General features: G+C 29.7%; 1 protein-coding gene across 1 annotated transcript in view; it reads left to right on the plus strand.

Annotated features, from left to right (window-relative positions):
• Positions 1–25,377, plus strand: part of LOC121129864 (uncharacterized) — a 279,636-nt gene that overhangs the window by 109,314 nt on the left and 144,945 nt on the right. The window contains exon 3 of the mRNA XM_040725575.2: positions 13,497–13,676. Within this exon, the coding sequence (XP_040581509.2) occupies positions 13,497–13,676 (180 nt within the window). The remainder of the gene's footprint in view (positions 1–13,496; positions 13,677–25,377) is intronic.

Consider the following 25,377-nt stretch of genomic DNA (forward strand, 5'->3'; position numbering starts at 1 on the left):
GTTGAATAAAAATTTAACATCTCGCCAGTCGGGCAAACATGATGATTTAAAAGAAGATAAATTATTTTTAATGGAAATATTTAACTGTTAACGAAATTTTAGAGGAACTCTATGAAAGATTTTCAGCCTAAATGACGTAATTAGAAACTTGGAATTACATATTCTAGTTATTATATATCCTCCATGTAATAAGAATATTGTTGAAAGTGATATGTGGAAAAATAATAGTTTCAAAGATATTCCATATCCTAAAGCAAGAGGGTAGAACAGAGTTGAACCAAAAGTATGTGAACCAAGGAGTTCCTGATAATGTTTCAAAATATAGCGTCGGAGGATATGATATTTTAGAAGTGCCCTCTTTTTAATTAGTCAGTATTACTTCTGATACTCATGCCTTGCGATCCATAAAAGCTAGAATAAAAGTATATCTCAGTTATTTATAATTACTTTGTCATGTTTTATAATATCCCCTAATCAATCATAAAGCACAAAGAAAACGACACTATCCCATCTATTTTGAGAGAAAAAAACTAGCAAAACTTGAGAGGCAACAACGGAATTTGCTTTATCAGGTTCTCTCAGTTAAAACATTTGCTAACTTCAAATGTGTAAGATAAATACAAAATTTGAATGCCCCAGATGTAACATTGGGCAACGATTAGATTGTTTCTATAATTATATTAACAATTATCCATACATTAATATTTGTTTTCATTGAGATAGAGTAATTTTTATATTATAATGTTAGCATACATACATTTAATGAATGCAATTACAACTGACCAATTAAAGCAACATTTAAATAAATATTTATCTGTAATAAAAATTAATTCATAGAACCTATTACTTTTTCAAGTATGAATCTAAAAATTAATTAACAAATATATCTCCAAATTATATATCTATTCTTAAATCTAAATGCTTAAGATACTAGCTATAGGTTATTTAATTAACTGACCCCTATTATGGCCCTAGGGGTCTATTATAATTTTAAAAAACTCCATTTGCGTAGTTTCGATACTTGATTCCTCCAAAATAAGTAACTATACATTATGTATATATGGACTTCTAAAACTAGTCGTAGGTCAAATGTAGCAAACATCTCAATTTGGAAAAATATTAATTGTCAATTTTTTAAATCTAAAAACTTTATTTTTTATCACCTCTTTGGCTTAAAATCACTCCCTTGGGGATTTAAAATCCCAATAAATTTGATTGATAATACTTTATTTTCACCATGTTGTTTTAATTGAATTAGTTAGAAATAATAATAAGGAATTACATATAAAATTGCACTCTAATCTTACCTGCCTAGAATACTTATTTCATACACGACCATTTCATAGTCAAGTTATGTGCAATTTATTTTTATTCTTTCCACAGATACAAAATATCACACTAAAGATGAATAATCTAAGTTACAAAAACAAATTAATTAAAAACAGAGTTTTCTCAATCAGTTTATAAAAAACATTTAAGATTTAAAAGTCATTAAAAAAATGAAGTAAAAGTACTCTTTATAAAATAAAAATATAAAGTTTGTATAGTTTAAAAATCCATTGAGTCTCTATATCTCGCGATTTTTTTGTTTAGACCTGCAGCTCGACGGCTTGGTGAATGGGCCAAGAGGAATACTTTATTATCTGCAAACGTAAATAATCGAGTGAGTCTTTTCTTCAATAGCCACCACTTTAAAATCATTCTCTCCTCTTTTTGTAAGAGCAATGAGTCAGTTTGACACCTTGAGATTTATGTCAAATCTAATAGTAATGATAATCTCCATTATCAACAATGGAATTCGTACTCGATAAAGAAATAAACTAGATCAAGCAAAGCCGTTTTATTTGACATGCTGGTGGATATCGAGGATGTCGACATTCTGTAGCGAACCCACTTCTGTGGCCATCTAGTAAAGGAGTTTTAGTGTATTATTCTTGGGTTGATTGCTTCTTCTTCCATATTAAGATTCTTCCTGATTCCTTTTCTTTTTTCCGGTCATGATTATTTGCAATGGATGTGGAGAAAGACATTTCGTAAAAATAATCAATTAACGCAGTAGTGTATTTCATATAGTAGTATTAATTATATTTTTCTTGAAATGAGGTTAATAGACGCAAAAAATGAACCATTTTTAATATTTTTATATAACTTTTCAAGTTTGAATCCAATAGTTTAATATTAAGTATACGTCCAAATCATTTATTTCTTCTTAAATCTAAATGTTAGTGATACTGGCGAATAATTAAATAATGAAAAAGCTTCTATTGGGATTCCAGATTTACTTTTAGCACTTTGTCAAATGTAATTCTCATATGTGAGTAATTAATACATAAACTTCATCATCTCCTATGTTTTTTAACTGTCTAAAATATTAATGGACTGTAAATCTAATAGATTAAAACAATGCGAGATAGGGTATAACAATTATCTAACTTTGAAATAAAATATACTACATGTTCACGCTTAAGTATTGTATTAAATTTCATTTAAAAGGAGTCTAATTTTATTATGTTAAAACATCCTTTGGTGTCGCTTTTACTAACTTTGATGATAATACCCCATGTACGATAATACTGGGGAACACAAAATTTCTACGAACGAAATGAAGCCAAGAATGAACGTAGAATCCCAAACTCATTTCAGCTTTTATCTAGGTCGTCCAATTTCAGAAATATCAGAGATTTTAAATAAAACATGGAATATTTTCTATGATATTTCTTATCACTTTTGAATGATGAATAAGTTATGTATAAGAGTCTAAATGATAGTGTGGTTTATTATGACTTTCCATCCTAAAAATCGAAATATGACCGTTTCAGAAGAAGATGCAGAATCAATACAAAAACTTTGATAACGATAAAAAAACCTTAAAAATAAATTACAGCCAGTGTTCTTCAATTTGGTGATTCTCTTAATGATTAAATGACTCTAAATGATAATAGTCCCGAATTAATATAATCTCAGATTTTTATCAAACATTTAGACTTAAATTAAAACAGAGATCAGTTTTGGATTTTGTGTTGAAAGATAAATCATATTCATGGCTTTACTTCATTCGTAGATATTTTCACCATATAATTGTTTCCCTATGTAATTAGAGAAACATTTTAAAATTTATAAATTTTATGAATGTGGCATGGGGCACCATCTTTTTGCCAACTTTATGGATAACTCTTGAATGATCTAGGGCAAATATGACCAATAAAATGTTAATACTTTTTCATTGTTCTTGATGAAGAAGGTTGGGCAGATTTTGCCATTTGTAGGACTGATACCCAAGACCATGATTGAAGATTGAAATCTTTGTTTGAAAATATAATTTATTAAGCCAGGTACCTCATCAGGCTTTTTGGTGGTTATAAACCTGTTTGTCGGGCTGTTAAAGACTGTATCAACTTTTAATAACTTCTCAAAAGAAAGAAAAACCTGTGGTGGGGTCTCCTTTATGACGTTGTAGCCACAGTTTCATCTTGCAAACCTTTTCTCGTTGTCATTAATAAATTATTCTTCATCCTACCTCTTGACTTCATTTTACCATATAGTGCACTTTCCTGATCATATTGAGGACATGGTGGGAATTATACAGTTCTATAATTGAGAAAATATAATATATAATATGTGGAGAAAAAATATAAGTTGGACTTTATTCCATAATCAAAAAATTTGTCTCAAGTTTTCCTTCTAAAAACCGCCGAAGAAACTTTTTCCCCATTGAATTGATTTGTCGGGAATAAAGAATCCATTATCACTTTATAAGTCAACATTTAAAAAGTAAAATCTGTGATGAAACAATAGCTTGCTTATTAAAATAATTAAGTACACAATTTGTTAAGGGCTCCAAAACTAATGAAGTACCACTTTATCCAATAGATTTTATTCTGGAAAATATTTGATAAATTATGCAAGGAAAAAAAGGATACAAACAAGGTATAATGGGAATATGTCAGTCCCTTGGGTAAATAAACACTCAGGGAAAGTAAGAGAGATGATTTGTATAGTGGTTTTTTTGAGACACCAATCACTTTTTGATGTATAACTCAACCCCTTATCTACTGTCCTTGAGCTGCAAAAAACGGTTTTTGTGTTTGGCTGTAGCATAATCTCCATATATGACACCCCCCTCCCCCCAAAAAAAAAAAAAAAAAAAAAAAAAAAAAAAAATTGGGCACACATTCTATTTTATATGAATACAGATTTGCATGTACATACAAATATGGGTCACAATATATAAATTTATACTATCAAAAATGTAAAAAAAAAAAAAATGAGTCAACAAAATGTATAACAATAGATGTGTTACAAAAGAATAGAAAGACCATAAATAGGACTTTTCCAAAAAGAAGTGGTCGGTCGACACAAAAGTAGGCTGAGAATATAGTTTTTCTAAACAATGAGTTATTACCATATCTGTATTCTTTGATTTATTATTGTTCCTTTCTATTAATTATTTATTCTGATAATCCTTCCAAAGTCTCAGCAAAAATAATTTGAAGTTTGTTTCAGCACAATTAAATAAAAATATTATGACATTTTATCAAAGACATTGAAATTTGGAAGGATTACAGAACTAAAAACAGATTATTTAATGTACATCTGTATATACAGATGTACATTTGGATAAGGAGGTTAAGGACCACTTTTCTAATATATAGCCATCTTCAATGCATGTGTCAATCTTTCCTACAGAAAAAAAATATTCCTGTAATTCTTTATTTAATTGTAGCTGGAATATTCAAGGATCATATCTAAGGAAAATTTGACTCGAGCTTCAATCAACTTTCACAGCTATATAAAAAGTAAAGATTCTGCAGCTCACAAAAAATACATTTATGTTGCTGATGATTTGGAGATACTAATGTGCTAAAGACAAAAATATGTATCTTTTTAAATATTAAATCTACAACTCAGAGCTAAAATGAGTTTATTTTACTAGTAAACAGTTTTACAAAACAACCAAGTTTTTATTCATCACAACTCAAAACTCATATTATAAAAGTTTATACATGTCTTGTGTATGCCCCGGCTCAAACAAAAATTCTATGGAAGTCTCTTCACCAATTTTTATCACAAGTAGTATACATGTGTTTTTCAACTTATTTTATGCAACTCAGCTATATTAATATTTTTTGTGGGGTGGCGCTTAGATGGAGCCCACTTCAAATATGAGCCTATCTAGAATAGATCCCTTCTTCAATAGAACATCGGGATATTTTACTTTAATTGCCCGCTATTGTTTATGGAAAGGGAGATTTAAAGTCACTGTTATTTAAACGTGTTATTAAGAAGTACCTACGACCCCTAAAAAAATCACTTTTTTCCAAATCTACATAACAAAAGTGATTTTTTTTTCCCCATATTAAAATATTTATATTATGTAAGATTTTTTAGATGTTATGTAAAAAAAACTACTCACTTTGCTTATTCTTAAGCCGTGTCCCTGCTCAGCGTACGCTAAATAAATATTTTTGATATTTACATGTACTTCAATAAAAGTAATATTATTCAAAACGTAAAATTTCCTCAAAATCAAAAACAGTCATTGTTTCAAAAATAATAAAAGATTTGATATTAAATTTACCAGAGCAGAGCAATACCATGTAATAATTAACAAATTAATATCAAAAGTAATCTGGTATAAATAATTATAGAATAAAAATGCCTCATTCCTGAACCAAATTATAAATAAAAATATAATTGAAATGTCTAAAGCAATAGAATTAGACTTCCATTTTAAATTATTGTGCATAATAAAACTTTGATTAATTTAAAATGTTAATAATACAACTCTCAAAACTCTCAATTTTTCTAGTTTGCTTACGCAATAAATAAATTTTAAGCATTAATCGATGGTATATAAATTAGCTGTACTCAAGCTGTGAACAGCGTTCTACTATTGAAATAAGATGATCAGAGTTTCCAAGCAATACACAATTTTGTGTGAAATTCACGCACTTTCATGTAATGTCATGTTTCACGCCACATAGGGGTTGTCTCACACAACTGAACCTATTATTTAATCAATATACATAATATAAATAGCTGATTCAGAATCACAATGTTTCCAGTAGGAGTCATCGAATCTCGTCATAGAGACTTCCTAATAATGGGATAGCCCCGTTTAATAGTTAAATTTAAATGAATAAATATTTTTGTTTATAGGTGATATTCTTCACTTATCAGAACTTATTTCAAAAACTTGAATTCATAATAATCATGACGTTACGTATGTATATATTTCAGATAAAAAGCATTTACAATTTTTAAGCCATGGATTATTGATATAGGGCGGAAGAGTTACTTAACGACCTTACCTACAATTTCAGGGTGTTTTTTTATATTTCTAATTGAAGGAAAGGCTTATATTACATAAATACTGTTATTGTGTTTTATTAATTAATATTTAACAAATAAAATATAGAAAGTTTATCTGAATCACGTTTAGTGGGTGGTTCGTTTAAATCTGAACTCTTACTAACTCAATCAATCATGGAGGTTGAGTTATTAAAATTAATTCATATTTCGATGTATTAAAGCATAAATAATAAGTTACAAGACAAAGTAAACCTGAGCTCTTTAGCTTACGTACAAGTTGAGAAAATGACCCTTTAACGATATCGACAAATTTCTATTCGCGCACTACAAGCAGTTGGACGCCTATAGGACCACCGTCTACGCTGTCAGCAAGTCTGAAATGTTATAAAGGAGGAAGGACTCTATCAAAAAGGTCAAAATGAACATGAAGGATTAAAAACAACCAGCCCAGGCCAATTTTATCAAGTCCTTGAGAGTTCATGCAAGAGATCTTGAGGGTTCACAGAGAACTATAAAAAAAAGTGGTTGGCAATATCTTTGTGAGGGTAGAGATGGCATTTTTGAGGGAAGCCTTTTCCTCCATTACAACACTCTTTTCAACTCTTTTTTGACACTTTTGTCCCCACTTGGATCCATGCCGAGGAGAAGGCCTGCAGTGTCTGTTATCCAAACACCAAGACCCTCAAAGACACTGTCAGTCAGCATTGATACGCCATGACAGAAGACTACATCTGTAGCGGGTTCCAGGCCTTCTGCCGACGCTTAGAAGCCATCATTGCCGCTAGGCTCAGTTAAATTAATGATTAAGGGAGCAAAGACACACATCTATTTATAGTATTAATTTTCCGAAGTTTAAAACATACAGTGCTCAGATTTTGATGGACCACTCAGTATAAAACTTATTAGCCTCTTTTTGTTCCAATAAACTATAGATATTTTCTTTTTGTCTTTTGGTATTCTTAACCAAAAGTTTACTTAGGAAGATTTATTTGACTACGTGAAAACTTCCCCTTTGCTTTTGAGATACCAAAGATGACTATGATTTTTTTCCTTTTGATTTATGCAAATTTTTCTTCCTTATTATAACTTACCTCGTGGATTGAATCAAATGCTTGAATATACGAAGGTAATTGTCGTTAACAAACAATATTCGGACAAATATTGTTTCTTAACTTTGTTTTGCTATTTTACTTACAGCTTTCTACCAAATTATCATTTGAATATTTAATTTATAAAATAACTATATGTTAATAAAATATTTGGATATTTATATAATTATTTTTTTTAGTAATAATAAATCATAATGCTTTTGCAATGATCTTTCATTATATTAAAGTAATATTATAATAAAAAAATTTAAATATCAAAAGATTAATATTGTACTGTTGTCCTTAATTTTATCCAAGATTAGATTTGGTTAAAAAAAAAAAAAATACTAAACTAAATTCATGTTATTGCTTTCCTTACGTTTTTTTTAATGTTATTTTATTTCTTATTGCCATAACTTATCAAATTTATTTATATATTTTTATACCATGAACATAATTTTTTATATTATTTTTGCATATACTAACCAAGATTAAATTTTATTTCATTATTTATTCATATAAAAAATGAAGAAAAAAAGGAAATTCCATGGATGACTTCATAAACTAAGATTCTTTTTTTTTTTCCCCCTTTTTTTCTCTTTTTTATAACCATAAACCAAATAAATGAGTTTGGGAAAAGTTATTAGTGTTTTTGACAGATATAAAGATATGATTTGTTGTTTCATTACGTCTATTTATCGCACTTGTAAACAATCATAAATAGAAATATATGTGTGTTTGGCCCTAATTAAACTAATAAGGTCTGAATGAAATTGTAGACCTCTGTAAAACATCATCAACAATCTTATCATTTCCCAACATTCTCTCTTCACAAGTCTAGTATGTATACTTGAGCTGGGAATGCAATATGTGTGGAGCCTAAGTGCTTTGTAAATCTGCGTGACTCAGACTCAAAGTTAAAGACTCGAGATAATCATTTATTTTATATAATACTAGCACAAACAATCTATCTTAAAGATAGCCAATGAAAAATAGCTTATTTATGTAAAAATTTTAAAAATAAACGATTTACTATTTTTAAAATTTCTTGTATGCTACATTTTTTCTTGTTTCTGTTCATTTGATGTAAATATAATCAAATCTGCACCCCTTTTGACACTCTTGAAAATGCAACATATAATTAACCATATAAAAATACTGATTTCGTTGAATATAAAGCAATTTTACAAATGTTTGACCCTGTGATTGATTTATTGACATTATTATTGATATCTTGTATTGTGACTTCTTCAACCCTCATTAAAATGAAAATTGAAGATACATACTACGATTAACTCGCTAATCTTCTTCCTAACGCCCTCTATATGTTCTTCCTTTTTCTGTTACTAAGTGAGACATCCCTCACACATATAAATAATATTTGTAAGTTAATTATTTTTGTAAATCTAACGAATGACTGAACTATTCCCTACAGACATTTTAAAGCTCAACATCAGAAAATAACTAACTAAAGTATGTTATTAAAACGTTGAAAAAAAATCCCTTGTCATATGCTCATAATTGAAAGTTTTAGTCCTCTGATTTCATTTGAATTCATTGCAAGCGTATAAAGGCTTTTCTTGAGTTAAGAATAAATTAGGTCTATTAAATCATACGAGGAAATTAAATTTCATAGTTGTTATTTTTTTTTTTTTTTTGGACTATTAGTTTGATTTGATTGTTTTTTATTTTATTTGAAAGAAAATTTCCATTTATTTATATATTTTTGACTACTCATACATAAATATACTTCATGATTAATATAGTCTAAATTTGTTGAATTGGATTGAAATGGAGTGTTTTCCCTATAAAAGATGCTTTAATTAACGTTATATTTCTAACATTTACTATTCTAATACATAGGGTTATTTTTTTAATAATTATTATTCACTCTCAAAATATGGCAATACCTTCATAAATAGATAAAAAAACAATACATAATTGCACTCAATTTAAAACGATGAAATATGATAAAACAATTTTTAGATAATATATTTTAAGTAAAACCATAAATTATTTAAATGTTTATTTTTGATGAAACATTTCGTTTCATTCAAAATACTTAGAAAAAAGCTTTTCATGAAAGTGTTATTGATATAAACGGCGAATTCAGTGAAGTAATATTTATAAATCTTATAAACATAAAAATCGTTTTAAGTATTTCTAAAGATCACTCTTTAATTAATCATATTATGCCTTATGGCTATTATTACTGATTTAATTAAGTATTTGACCAAATAAACTCTTATTTGGGACTATATTTTATGTTTTCATGAGAAACTTTCTTTTGTAAAGATGAATCCACCTATTCGTGTCTTGACCTCTGTTTTTCTGTTTCTTCATAAAAAGCTCTTATTTAAGTTTACAATTGATTTCATCCTCATTTGGATGGCATATAGTAATCTCTGAGAAGTAAAACCCTTGGAATTTGTCTCTTCAGTGACTAAAGACTGACTCACAAAGATAAGGAAGAGTTCACGCCGTTTTGAAAAAGGATCTTTCAAGAGAATATGAAAATAGTACATTCATGAATTACTCCTTCACCATAGTGATGGATGAAGAACCAAAGGGGAGTTCGAAAATATCTTAACTTCTCAATGATTGATTTCCTACATTTATGTTTTTTCGAAAGGTAAATAATAGCAGATTAAAGTTTTTGAATTTCATATATTTTGAGGAGCTTTGAGGACAGTGGCCGACATTTCTTATCACAAAAGTAAATATACTTTTTCACTGAGGAATCATTTCTTTCAAGCTACTTAAAAAAGCAACGACAACAGACAACATCGATCAAGACTTTCACTTCAAACTATTCATAGAAATCTAAATACTATGTTTATCCGAGCCCACGGATCTCTAGTGCAAAGTATGTAAATATTTAGGTTGTAACCATTTGTTCTAAATTTCCATGCATTTCTGAATTAAATACTCTAGACTCATACTTCTCATCAATCTGACTTTAATTTAATTTTTTTCTTCATGGGATGTGAATATTTAATAGAAATATGATGATATCCCGATGTTTCTTTATTTTGTTTATTGAAATCAATTTCAATTTAACCTATAATTTTTTTTTCATTTAGTTAAAATTGTTATTATTTATTTTTGAATCCATGGATTATGATTCCTTTCAAATTAGTGGATTGAAGTTAATTCGATCAATTGTTTCAATATAATAATATTTTAAAAGTTTAAAAAGAATGATCTTGTCTTTATTTTTGATTTATGCACCAAAATATGCAACCAATTTCATAAATTAGGAAAATAAAGTACATAAGGAAACTTATGATGATGATTCCAGTAGATATTGAAAAATTGAAAGAAAAATATATTCAAAATAAGTTAAAAGATTTGGCTCATTGAATTCTTCAAAGTATTACAAAATATTATTATTATCTTCCATTAATATAATTGATTAGGATATTTTTCCACATTGTAAATATATTTTAGACAAGTAAAAGTATCAATATGTTATTAAATCCCTGTTTAATATTATAGTAGTTGTTGAAACTAGTGCATTTCTTATTTGTAAAGATTATGTAGCTTTTTGGGAGGGATAGACTGGGGAAAAAGAAGTATCCCGGGAGTTATTTCGATTCAGTGACATACCTAATCATAATATATGTGATATATTAAGGAGTCGAGAAGGCCATATCCTACTGAAATTATTCATAGCGGATAATGGATAATATCCATTGGATATCTTTGAAGAAGAAAAAAGTTCTTTAGGATTGTTATTTCCTTAAGATTCTTCATAGTGAACGCGAGATGGACCAAAGTTATATCCAAATCTTATTAGTTTGAGTACAAATATTACAAGTTAATATGTTTCCAGAATTCATAGCAAATTTCCATTGGAGCCCAGTCCATGAAAAGTTCTAAACATCCTCCATTCCGAATTAACAATTCCTTAAGGTATTTATTATGAGTTAAGAACAAGGTGTAACATTTGTGATCTTTATCACTCCCTTCAAGTGACGACTAAGCATAGAGCTACATCTATCCTCTAAATTTGCGGGAAAAAAGGAAAAATGTTTGCTTTGGAAGCTTTTTGGTCTTCTTGGAAAAGCTCTTTGGGTCCTCAACCCCGGGTAAATATCACAATTTAGTAAACTATTGCACATACCTACCTATTTAAAATTATGATATTTCTCTTACACATATTGGCTATTAATATCATTCATGATTAATAAGTATACCATAATTATTAATGAACTTGTAAAAAAAAACCAGCTGACTATAATATACAATTATTTATATACTTTATTCAGGGAGCGCTTTTATTTATCGCCTTGACGTCATATATGCCTGGCGTTGTGAAAAAAATGGATGACTGACCCACTTTGTCTTTAAATATCTTGGTAACTTTCTTCTCATAAGAGAAGAGAACAAAGAAGGGAGATGACAAGATCTGGTTTTTTTAATCTGTTGCTCGGTAAATAAATTCTTAATCTTAGAACTCTATTTATAGTCTTGCACCAGTAATGATAGTTTCTTTTTTTTAATCTAAAAGGAAGAGAAAGTCTGGGAGAGTAGATACGGTATGGGGCATTTTTATGATTATGTAGATTATGTAAGGGGAACCCGATATTTTCAATTATTTAACATGGAGTCTGTGGTGGGGTTCAGGTCATAAACAGTTATTATATTTCCATTTATTGCTTCCATTTTTAAGTCTATAGGTTTTTCATAACCATTTTTAGATATCTTTTGAATTAATTTTGTCTCATGATATTCATTGTTGATTTAGAATCAAAGCCATGCCATATAATTATTTAAAGGTTGCCCAAGTTTGAATCATAAACTCCAAAAACTGTTTGATAGGTCAGAGCTCAATTTAATCCACAAATATATAATATAATTATACACAGTGGATCTCCATTCAAAATCTGGTTTATAAGATATATCAATTAAAAATTAATATATATTTTGGTTAAAACTTTGGTGAAGGGTACCAATTCACTACCGAGATGTTTTCTGAGTATTTTAAGAGCCGGAATATTGGTCTTGTGAAAGTGACACATAAACCATTTGCTCTACTCTTTGATTGCCAAATCAAAGAGTAATCTTCGAACTGATGCCTTATAAAGATTTAAAGGAATGATAAATGTTATAAATGTCAATATGAGTCAGGAGATTCAAACCCTGGCTAAAAGAGATTGTTTTATATATTAAATCCCTAAGTGTAACCCATTTTGAATTAGATTCTCCTTGACTTACATACTCAATCCCAAATAAACTAGTTTTTCCTTTGAGAGTCTATTTCACAAGCTTTGATGCTATAACTGAACTCCATTCACCTAATGCAAGAATACTTGTTGTTGTTTTTTTAGATTAATTTCTAACCGAGGCTCTTTTAAAATTAATTGAAATTTGACAAAATAGCCTAAATCCCTATAACGAGGTGGGTTGATGAGTTGGCTGCTATAAACAACGTCACATCGTTAGAGTAAAGACCAATGATATGGAATTTGTCATCCAAAAAAATACTACAGCCACCATTCTTCTACCAATTTTTATAGCTAATTCTTCTATGGTCATAACAAACAATAGAGTAGCCGTCGGACATCCTGTACTACAGCTTCTATTGTGAATTTTTGGATTATTTCCCCCCCCCCCATCTATATCAATTATAGAGTTCACGTTAAAAAGTTAAGAGTTTTGCACTCTTTTTAAGAAGTACATCAGTCATCACTCTGAACAAATAAAATATTTCAATGATCTAAGAATAATAAATCAATGTGTCAAGCATTCCCTCTCAACGAAAAATAATATTATTACAAACCAAATTTAAGTCAAATTTATTTTCTCTTATAAAAAAATTCAAGTAATGATCCATGTACATATATGAATATATCAAAGTCTACATTACTATCCTTTAAAAGGTCTTGTTGGTTAAAAAGAGCCCATTTTACAATATTTTTAACGTATTAAAGTATGTTAAAACTTATATAAAGAATCCATTTTTGTTTCAAAAATAAATAACAAAGTCCATTATCTAGAAAAGGAGTTTTTTTCAAAACATTTATACGTTTATAAATCCCTCAGTTTACCTAATTACATTTTGACTCATTAAAGTAAATAATTTTTTTTCAGGACATACCTGGATACTGTCTTATGATGACGATAGCATTAATTAGCTTCGACCGCCGACGCTTAATATTTGACCCAAGAAAAGGAAATGTATCTATACGATGGGCCATTGGACTGAGTTGGGCAATTTCAATTGTTTTAGTGTTGCCTTATATTGGATATATTGTTTTTATCGATCTCTCAGTAAGTATATAATATAATATTATTTGCCTATTTGGGATTTAAAAAATGGTGAAAAAAGTTTTACTTGTTTAAATTATTTCTTTAATATATATATATATATGTAAAGATATATGCATATAAAATTTATTAATAACTCGTGTGCACTAATTGAATGCATATTTTCTTAAACTCGAACTATTTTTAATCAACTAAAATTTAATTAAATGAGAGTAGTTTTCCTAAAGAAGTACTATCAATGTAATTTTATTATGAGGAATTTATGCTTTTCTGCTAAAAAGTGTCTTTTATTATTAATGAAGTATGCTCATTTAATATAGGTACATTTTTTTATCAAGGTATTTGTGGTCTTGTCATGGGGTACAATATTGTGATATGTTGCAGTTTCTGTAGTAGTTTTTTTATTCATATCTTTGAATTTATTTCAAAGATTTTGAAATACTTGAAACATATTAAAGACTGATACAATAGAGTAATAAAAAACATATAAAACACAAACAAACATTCATTAAAATCTTCAAGCCCAAAGCTCAATTGTATTTAAAATGCAAATATAGTTTTTTTAAATATTTATCACGCCACTGTCAAGCTTGGAGCTGGATGCTTTCATGGCTTAGATGCAGAATTGAACTTTTACGATCATTGTATGATGATATGTTTGCCATTGGTAGCTAGTGTGAAAAAATCCTTTCTGCTCACTGAGTCTCAGAAGTGTTCCATTACCAGCTCTCCAAAAGGAGAGTAAACAGGTTTTGAAACTGGCCAGTCCCACAGAAGGTGGGAAGCTGTCTCTCTTTCTGAATTGCAGAAATAGCGATTAGGGTTATCCAATAAATATCCTGATACCTCCAATGTTCTTGTCACTACTCGATACATGAATTATTTCTCATCTGGAGTAAAGAGATGATTTGTGTAGCTCATACAAGCCTGAAGAGTGGAGAAATCAACGCTCCTGCGATTTAATACCGACTTGACCACATTCAATGACGACTGCAACCATAATCTTTGAATCAATTTGACACTCATTGTTTTTACCTTACTACTGAATTAGAAATCATTTAAACAATGTAGTCTGAAAGGGTTTTCCCTCTGTAACAACGTAAGCCCTTTAAAAGTCAATGTTGCCAGAAAATTGTGACCCAATCCATCTAGGACTATAAGAACTTCCACACCATTTCTCAGAAGCGAAGGATTCACTTCTGTAAATTAATCAGCAAGAGGTGAATTTAGGCCACAAGATAGTTGAAGCAATTGGAACGTTTATTTTGTATAAGTGATAAGTTTATTTATATAATCAACTGCACTCAGTTTTTGAAAAATCGAGTTCATGCCTTGATGACAGTTCTCTTCGTTTAGGGTATTATCTACTATGACACAGTATTTCATAAGCCCTTTCTTTTTAAGCATTTCAGCAACCACACGGCTAACATAGCTTTCCATATGCCTCGGAAACAAATAATTCCTATACCTCCTCCCCCCTCTTCGGAGACATTATTATCTTCATCGAGATGTTACGTTTTGTACTGAGATCAAGGAAACCGAAAAGAATTTTGTTCAACTCCTTGCACAATTTGTCATAGAATTTAGTTAGATACATGATAAGTAGGCATTTAGAAATCCCGGAGGAGTTTCATAGATCACTTCGATCCCATCTACAGAATCCAAGCTACTTTATGAAACAATTGCACTTTAAATAATCTACTATAATAAAATATTTTAGTTTTATGATAGTCCGCTAATAAAAACGTATAACCTGGGTATTTATTTAAAAACAGAGACAAATACAGGCCTTAAACATAAAATAAAAGTTGTTCAGAATTCTGAGCTATAAACCTGGAGTTCAATTTCATTCTCATCAGACCACATTTCTGGCCTCTGGAGGGCGAGTTTTTTTTATTTACTAATAAGCTGAATTTTTTTCATAAAACAAGATCGATTCCCCGTTTCTCAAAGTTTTTTAAGGTATGGGTTGTCTGTTCGAAAATGCACAAAAAAATCCCAAAAATGGATTATCGTTTATTCAATAAGAATTAAAAAGGGAATACGGAAGAGGATTAAAAAAGTTATTCCTAGTATTTATCTTCATCATGGTTGAAGGAGGAATATAGTTCAAATATGTGGTGTATCGACAAGTTTGACTAAATTCTGGAATTATTTAAAGAATTAATAAAATAATTCATAATAAAATATATAATATGGAATTTGGGAATGCCTTTTGCATTAATTTAAAAGGAGAAAGCAGACAAAATCTGGGACAAGTTTTTTTTTTTTTAAATATTGGACATGCCCATATCGTGGAAGAAGAAAATGATGGGTTCAATTTATAAAGTAAAAGATGGAAAGCGATTTACTTTGTAATTTCAAATATCTGCAGAATGTACATATATTCTTCAATGCACCTTGCAAGGACTCTGGAAAATTGTTTCACACAGTTATTCATGCTTTTGCGGACTGCCCTTCACTACATTTACTGAAGAAATTCATATTGCTTAACATAGGAGGAATAAGTGATGAATTCGTGACTGATATTCTTTTATTCGGGATTACTTCAAATATTTAGAATGCTCCTACAAAAACTCGCGTTAAAGAGTAGGCTCTCTCAAGCTGTAGAAGTAGGATAGCAGCGAAGCTGATAGAAGGCAACCCTATTCGAAATGAAGAATTTAGAGCTATTCATATTTATACAGCTGTAAGATACTCTGTTTTTGCCATAAAAAATCCGGATTCTTTTAACTTAACGTGGAAGTACACGGGGGATTTGATACCCAACTACCAATATGGTTCGAAAGATAATATGACTTTTCTTTGCCGTTTAATATACATACACAGACAGTTTAAAAAGTTTTGTGCATCCAATTCTTTAACATTGTGATTTTTGTTTCCATCCAACTTTTTTTATTCGTATTATTTTGATAATTTTTATTTATTTGGTTTTTACTAGATCATTTTACTAATTTTATTAAAGATTTTTATGAAATGTGATAAAGAATGATTTTATTATCCTTTTATTGCTAATTAATTGTTGTATTGAATTTTGTTTAGGGATTTAATTATATACTTAAATATTTAATTTTATATCTAACTTCTCCAAACGTATAAAGTCTTCAAGTGAAAAAAAAATAATAAAAATAAGAGTCCTAGTATGTATATAAAATTGAAAAAATATATATTCTTGTGGTTATTTATAAACCACTTGGTTCTTTTCTTAAAAATTATTTTCAAACTGATTTTTATAATTTTTCCCCCTATATTTATCAAACTACGTTTTCTAGTGAGGTTCACATTATTCAGTTCTACATGGCTTTTAGTTGACACCCCCTCCCTCTCCTAACAAAAGTATAAACGTGGTTTAAAGACAAACCTTTAATCCCCCCTCCCCCAAGTAGGCATATGGCTTAAGAATAGTATTAGGTTGATAAAAAAAAACTAAAAAAAACTGCTCACCTATCAGTCTGGTGTTAATAATACAATTTTGTCAGCCCTTGAACTTGTCCTCATCGCTCCTTTTTTTCAGAACTACAACAGCTGGAACGACGTTCTTACTGACGAATTCCTTTCAGATTTCCAATATAACCTCAGACACATGAAATTTAAAAGAGCTGTTGACAGACGTCAATGAGGATTTGCATTTGCTCAAAAGGATAATAACTGGTGACGAATCATGGGCATATGGTTATCATATCGAAACAAAAGCCCAATCGTCCCAATGGAAAGGTGAGCCAAGATTTTAAAAAAACAAGCCATGTCAAAAGTTTTGTTCACTGTTTTTTTCGATTACTGTGGCGTAGTACATCAGAAGTTCTTAACATATAATCGTAAAAAGTAATATCTTGAAGTTATGCATCGCTTGCAAGAAGAAATACAAAAAAAAAAAAAAAAACATGTCCAATACTTTGGGAAAAAACAATTCATGGATTTTGCTCTTGATAAAACTCTTCCTCACTCATCTTTGCTTGTGATAGATTTCTAGCCAAAAAAAAACACCACCACTATCACGCCTCAGTCACCATATTCACCGGATATGACCCCATGTGACTTTTTCTCGTACCCATAACTGATGAGGATTGGAAAAATCATTGGCACCAATGTATTGTATCTGTTCCTTTGAATGGGATAACATAATTATTGATGAATAAATAATGTTCTTTTTCCTAAAAAACAAAACAAAGTCGCCTTACTTTTTGAAACACCTCGTACAAACTGTAATAGAAACCTATCCGATGTAGCCTGTAGTGAAAACCATACTGGTTTGTGACCAAACATCAATATTTTTTTTTAATATCTAAAAAATTTCTTATATAAAATTTACACAATGTAATTACAGATCAGTGGAGATTATTAAATGCAGTACATTTATCAGTGTTTGAAGATGTGGTATTAGAAGTCATTCCTTGCAATCGAATTCCACCAGAAACAGCAAGGTGAATTTAGCTATAATTACTTTGAAGATTTATTTGATAGCTTTGGAACATCAAGAATTTGGGTACCATCAATACTAAATACCAATACTGGTAGGCCCTCTTCTTTCTTGGTTCCTCCAATATATCCATAAGCTGCCAATTCCATTGTAGTAGAACTGTTTCTGGATAAATTTCCTAAGCGAATGCCCTTGATTGATATAAGTTCATATAAAAATCTTATATAATTCATTTTTTTAGTTCATAATACATAGAGTTATCTGATTTAAATAATGCATTAATAAATTCATGAAAACAGATTAAAGAAAAATAAACTACATCTTTTTTCTTTTCTTTTTGAGTGAGCCGTACTGAGCCATTTGTTTTAAATGAATTTCTTGATGACTTCTTTGCAATTAATATAGTTTCAACAACATTTTTGGGAAATAACTAACAGTAATATTTAAATTCTTTTTTGCCTTTGATGGAGGCTCCTAAAAAAATATATACATATATTTCGCGTTCCTGACAACCACCATGAGGGAACACTATATCAGAAAAAAACAGTTTCACTTTTGTATCACTAATATTTTAGTCCTGATTTGAGTCCATTCAAATGAATTTGAACAGTATTTAGTGTGGGAGTCTGCCCTAGTACCGTGATTATATAGCTTAATCTTTATATTGGGTCCTTTTATTCAAAATATATGCCTGACTCAGTAAGTTCAGCATCCATTGTCATTTGAGGTAGCCGTTTTTCTATAAATTTATAGAAAAGGGACATGTATTGTTAGACGTCTACAAATATAATCTTTCCTACGATTTGCAACATCCACAAACGTTTGATACAATAAATTAGTAACTTCAATGAAATAACTTTATCTTAATGCGTAAACAATAAAGCCTTGAGATATCCTAGTCATTTCCCAGCCAGCTATCCTTTCAATTAGTTTAAAAATAAATGTAAAAGTAATTTCTCTTCACATAATAACCAAATGATTCAATCTACAGATGGCATGTCTTTGGATTCGAAGATTTTGATATGTTCAGAAGATTGATTATTTCATATCAATATAAACTTCAAATATGTATTAAATGCTTTCTAAGAAAAGGTAACGAGTGTTTCAATAAATATAATTACAAAAAACTGTTGATGGTGTTTGTCATACAAAATTAAACTATAATGAAATGACGACTTTTGTTTGACACTATTTTTTTTCCATTAGACATTTAAATTTTAATATATGAGTAAATTTACTGTTTTGTCTTTTTTTTATTCTAAAATAAAAATTTTATAAAAAAATATATGTACATTCTGAAAATGTTATAAATTTATTTACGATTAAAGTATGTCAACTGAAGATTCAATAATAAAAAAACATGAAAAAAAGTATGGGTTTTTTTTAGATTAATGTCACTGTCGATTAAACATTACATTGGACAATTTCTTAGAGAACTCCCAAAAGCTTCTCGACCACCTCAAGCACACACTTCATCGAGACATCCTCTGGGTTTTCCCGTCCGATTAAAACCTTCGCCACGACCAGAAAGTCAACAAACAAAACAATAGTTAGTTGTCATTCTGCCTCACGGATGTGGTCGTTGTCATGTAGACAAAGTTCCTAGCCCGCGTCATGGTGTTTGGGGTAGTTAGCCCCGAAGGCCAAGTCATGCTTCTTTATGTGTTCCCCAGGGCATCAAGGGCAACACTGATGTCTACTTGGACTTTCTAGAGTCAAAGGTGAAGCTCTGGATCGACTAGGTTGCCGATGGGAGGTCTTGCATGTGGCAGCAGGACTCAGCTCCCTTGCACAATTAAAAAAAAGTAAAAATGTCTCCAAGACAATTTTGACGACTTCTTTTCAACGGACTTTTGGCCTCCAAATCCTCTGGATTTTTGTGCGTGGAGTCCGATGAACGGCAAACCAAACGAACCCCCTGCAACATAGACAAACATATCAGTCAGATCCATAAATAGTTCTAGGATTTGTCAAGGGACCAAATGGGGAAGGCGGTTTTTTTTTTTTTGGCCTTTGAAGCTATAACTGATGCTGGAGGGGATTTTATTGAATGGAATAAATCAGAGTCTATCAAACTTTCTTAATCTGTTTTTATTTTTTAATTTGTTTGGAGAAAAAATTGCGTTTGAAAAAAAAACATTTTCGCGGCTTATATGTATATATTGTGTACCCTGTACATATATTTTTTGCAAAAAGTTTTTTCTTTTGTATCAAAGATTACAACACGCTTAATCTTAAATGATTTAAAGGAGTTTGTTCTGTTGCCATATTACTAATTTACTTTTTAAGGAGGATAGGAAGAAGTTAATGTTGCATGAAATGAGCACTTTTTGGTCAAAACTTAATTATATATATGAACTTCTAAGTCGATTAATATATTTTTTTTTGTGGAATGGATGGTAGAATGATTTCCCTAATTCTAAATTGAAAATATGCTGATTATAAGAAAATAAAATATAAATAAAAATGAAGTAGGATTTAATATGATGAATCAAGGTTTATATAAAATAATAAAATATTTTTTGTTGACTTGTGCAAAGAATACTTTATACATGAAACAGAGACACTTTCTTCATTTTCTTTTTTTAGACCAAGTACAGACATTATTCCATTTCTTTAAAGTGAAACAGTTATGAAGTCGAAGAAATACTTGAATATAAACAATTGTCAGATGAATGTCTTAAGAAATCAAAATATCCTTTTATTTTATTAATTACTATTCTGATGATATAAAATAAATAGAGCTACACAAAAAAATTTTAATTGCTTCAAACATTCATTATACGATTGTTTTAATTCCCTCTTTTATTTTTATTAATTGTTTTGACTACTGTTGGATCAATTTAAAAAGACTGCAGTCCGATCCTAATAAAATTTGTCAGTTCTGGGCTTATCAATCTTTTATTTGAAATACAAGAGATGAAACGGAGTAGTTACTGACTAAGTACTTTACGCTGTTCAACATAACCTATTTCAAAAGACCAGTTACATTAATTTTAAAGTAGGAGGTGCGTGGTTATAACTTATTATTATAGTTTTTTAGCTATCATTATTTATTTTCTTCGTTTTTATATTCGTCAATTCTAGAGCTAAGAGTGATGAAAATAAATGACTAGTAGACTGAAGGACCATTGAATCGGTTGTTAGAAATGTTGAATGATAAAAAAGCTAACTGAAATGGGGAGACTGATTAAGTCATAAGTCCTAGGACCGATCCATCACTAGTTTTGAGCAAATACGGGTGAAAGAAGAAAGGAGTGTATATTTAATGTATTCTTTACCCGTTGCTGTTATATTTAATATTTGGTAAACGAGATAACTACTTTTAATGCGGTATGACTCAAAGTTGATTTGATAATAAGAGATTATATTACAACAAATAAGTTGCTTATTGACCTCTTTTCTTTTATTGTTTTTTTTGTTTTTGTTTTGTTTTTTTAATATAATAAGTCTGTGACTAGATATATAAAAACATGTACAGGGTGTGCAAGCTATCAATGCATCCAATTTGGTGCGCTTTCTTGGGTAAACGCAGGCACTTAGAGAAGTATTTTTTTGTTTTTGTTTGATAGTGTGTTCAAACTTGCACCAGTTGGAAAAAAAATGGAATCAGCTAACGAATTTGTTGTCCCAAATGGCTTTGAAAAGGCACGGAGCCTTCCTTGGAATCTTCGCCGGGAGCGACAAAATAACAATTGCTCGAACATGGGGACTCAGTGAGACGTTTGATTGCAAGATTAGGGGAATTTTAGGGCTATTTAGGTTATTGAGCAACTTGAAATAAAGTCTCAAATGGCTCCATAACAATTTCGGTGGCATCATCTGTATGAACTTTTGTCCTCCAAATTCGCCAGTTATTAATCTGATGGATTTTTTTGTTGTGTTTAGTAGGGTGGACAAAGTGTCAAAAAAAGATTTCAAAATAATAATTCCAAACTTATTCAATGAGGTTTTGTAGTGGAGGAGATGGATTCTTTCATTGCTGGTGTCAAAAGTGCCCTCTCCATACTCACAAGGCTCTTTCCACCCACTTTTTTATAGCTCTCTGGACAGTCTGGCGTTAACCCCAGAGATCTCTTTTATGAGCTGTAATGGACTTAAAAGGATTGACCTGGGCTGTTTTCTTTAACTCTTCTGGATGCAATTTGGCCTTTTTGACAGAGCTTTTCTTCTTTTCCAACGTTTAGGAATTGCTGGACAATACTTGTGGAAACGCATAAGTGCTCGGAGTGGACGAATAGAAATTCGTCGATTACGTTCAATTTTCTCGACCTGTACGCAACTTAGAGAGCTCAGGTTATTTTCGTTTTGTAACTTATTGTTTATTTTTTAATATATCGGAGTATGAATTAACTTCAATCACTCAACCCTAATTAATTATTGATTTATTAAGTATTCATATTTCTATTGACCACCCGGTGCATGAAAAGAATAAAAAGAAACGTGATCAAACTGCAATATTATAAGGAACGTTACTTCTGTATATATATATATATATATTTACTTTTATATGAAAGGAACAGCTATGTGACATATTGATTTTCTTTCTTTCAGACAGGATTTATCCTATTACGTTAAACTATACATACATTACAATCTTTAAGACACATTAATTTTTTTCTTATTTGGTGCCTTGTTTATAGAATATATACATTTTAATACTATGTCTGTATTTTCATACATACATACATATATATATATATATTGAAGAGGTTGGACACATTTGTAACATCTTTAGTACTTTTGATTAAATTATTCGTCTTGATCAAAGATAATAGTGAGGGGCTCTTTTTGATTTCGTATTTTTAATTTTTTTATTAGTTTTCACTTGTTAGAAAATACATAGCAGGTCTTATTCTATTCCTTTTTTTTAAAAGAATAATCAAACTTTCTTAAGCCTTTCCTTAAAATAATTTAAGTTCATAGTTTATTTGCTGTCGTTTTTATAGAAAATTATAGACTTTGTAAAAAAATGTTAAATCTTATTTCTGCTTTTAATTGTCTTTAAAAAACCTCTTGTTTGTGAATATCAGGGTTTAAAAAGTATCAGAATGTTATTAAAATAAAAGTGTATGATATTTTGTAGGCATTTTTTAATTACATCCGGTTCCAATTTTTTGGGTGACATAGTTATAGAAGTGAGGTTGTCTGATTAGGTCAGATTCAATACTCTTAATTATACAATGGAAGCCAAAAGAAAGAAGGTTTCTGGTCTAGTTTGCCTTTGATCACACGTAGACTAACATTATAAACATGCTCTCAGTCAGCAACCAGATGGTGGTGAGGGTTTGGAAACATATTTCTCTCAAGAACCCGTTTTTTTGCGATATTTATGTATCATCTTGCCTGTTAATATCAGGATCCGCAGTATAGGTTTTCATCAATTAAGAAAATCACCCTGCTTTCATTATTTATAAGATAATTCAAGATGGGTTTAAAGTGCTGGAGACTATAAACTGTTTTTGTTTAGTTTTTTGTTTATTACTACTAAAAGGTAGTTTCTGTAGCGTTAGGGATTAAACCACCAGCATTTATTACGGCTTCTTGGGCACCTTTTTGATTGAAACATCACTTTGAAGTTTGGTTTTAATATTATATACAGCTTCAAGTTATTCATTGACCCTCTGGACCATCTCGTTGCTGACTGAGAGTATGTTTCTGATGTCGGTGTTTTGGCAAGGACTCTAACCGTAAACTTATTTATATTGGCCTCCCTTTTCCACTTAAGAACATTTAAACTGACCTTAACTGCCTTGCCCTAGCTTATAAATATAATACTTTTGTATCGTAAGTATATAAAATAAAAAAGAAAATTAACTATGGGTGTTAAATTATGAAAATTAGCAAGTTTAATTTTTGCTTAATTTTTTGAGTATCTTGGTAGTATTTTAGTAAAAATGAATAAATATATTTTTCAACCATAATTGCTTGTTTTTTTTTAAATCTATTTTCAAAAAAAAATATGAAGAAACTCGCCATTACAAATATTTTAAGTTAATAAAGTAGAGCTTTAAGGTCATAAAATAGGTCAAAGGTCAATTTTTCCTAATTTTTTATTTTAGTGTGACCTGTTTACTCGATCTTTTGTTGTAAAAATTGAAAAAAGATGTTTTATAAGTTATATTCTTAGGGCGATTTTTTACCTCTATAGCCATTTGAAAATTATCTTCTTTGAAGGCATTCTCCATTTATAAAGGGATTTAGAAGTTTTAATTTTAAAGGTATGTTGCTGAATTTCAGAAGTTTTATTACAGTTCCTTTTTTCCGGTAATACATGAGAATATTCTCCTTATTTTTAATTTTGAAGAAAAAAAGTAGAAATATCAAACTTCACAATTTAATTAAGTGTTTTGCTTAAAAGTCATTCTTTTGTTTTTCCCTTTGATTTCTTAGATTATTATTTTTTTTTTTTTCAATTGATGTTTTTATTATAATAATAAAAAATGATATATTGTTGACAGACCAAACTTAATGTGTTTTAAGATTACTTAAAATAAGGATTTATTTATTCTCAATGTTTTATATTTATAGAAATATTTTTAGCCTTTTTATTGATATTTACAAGTACAAAATGGATGGAACAGTTAAAAAAAGGATACAAAATTTAAATGATGTCATCGTAAAAAAGTTAATTAAATGCATTTTTCTTTTTGGAATGTTTTTTTTTACCCAGTTCACTAACTGTGTTATTATAAGGATGTTCACTCATGGAGAATTATTTTACATGGAAGAGACAATGGTGTCCCATATTCTCATACATTCGTCACTGTAGATCCCTAAAATGTATAAATAAACATTTTTTAAGTACTTAAAATTCGAGCTATATGAGTATTTAACCCCCTGCTCGACCGTTTGGTAGATCTCATTTTGATTCACCATATCTTCGATATATGTATAAAAATATATTGTATTTTAATTCAATGCATAAGAATCCATGGCAAGCTCTTTAAAATGTACTCTTACCATTAATCGACATCTGAACCCTTTGGTAGAGGCCTATAAAGAACCTGTATGGCAGTTACGACTTTTCCTGGTTACGGGGATTGTTGCAACACTTACATTAAACGTAAAATGATGGTTGGACTCAAATGAAAATTGTTGAAAAACTACTGAACGGTATAATCTATTAATGAATTAAAAAAAGTATCAAATATATGTTGACATGTTGTGTAAAATTTTGCCGTGTTTAAGTGTAACTAACTCTGTACAGTTTGGAATAATTATTATTTGACAAACTTTCTAAAAGCAGCAACACATTGTTCTTTGTTTGCTTTAAGTCATGAAGAA

The sequence above is a fragment of the Lepeophtheirus salmonis genome, chromosome 14 (genome assembly GCF_016086655.4).
Source record: "Lepeophtheirus salmonis chromosome 14, UVic_Lsal_1.4, whole genome shotgun sequence".
NCBI classification, from domain to species: Eukaryota; Metazoa; Arthropoda; class Copepoda; order Siphonostomatoida; family Caligidae; genus Lepeophtheirus; species Lepeophtheirus salmonis.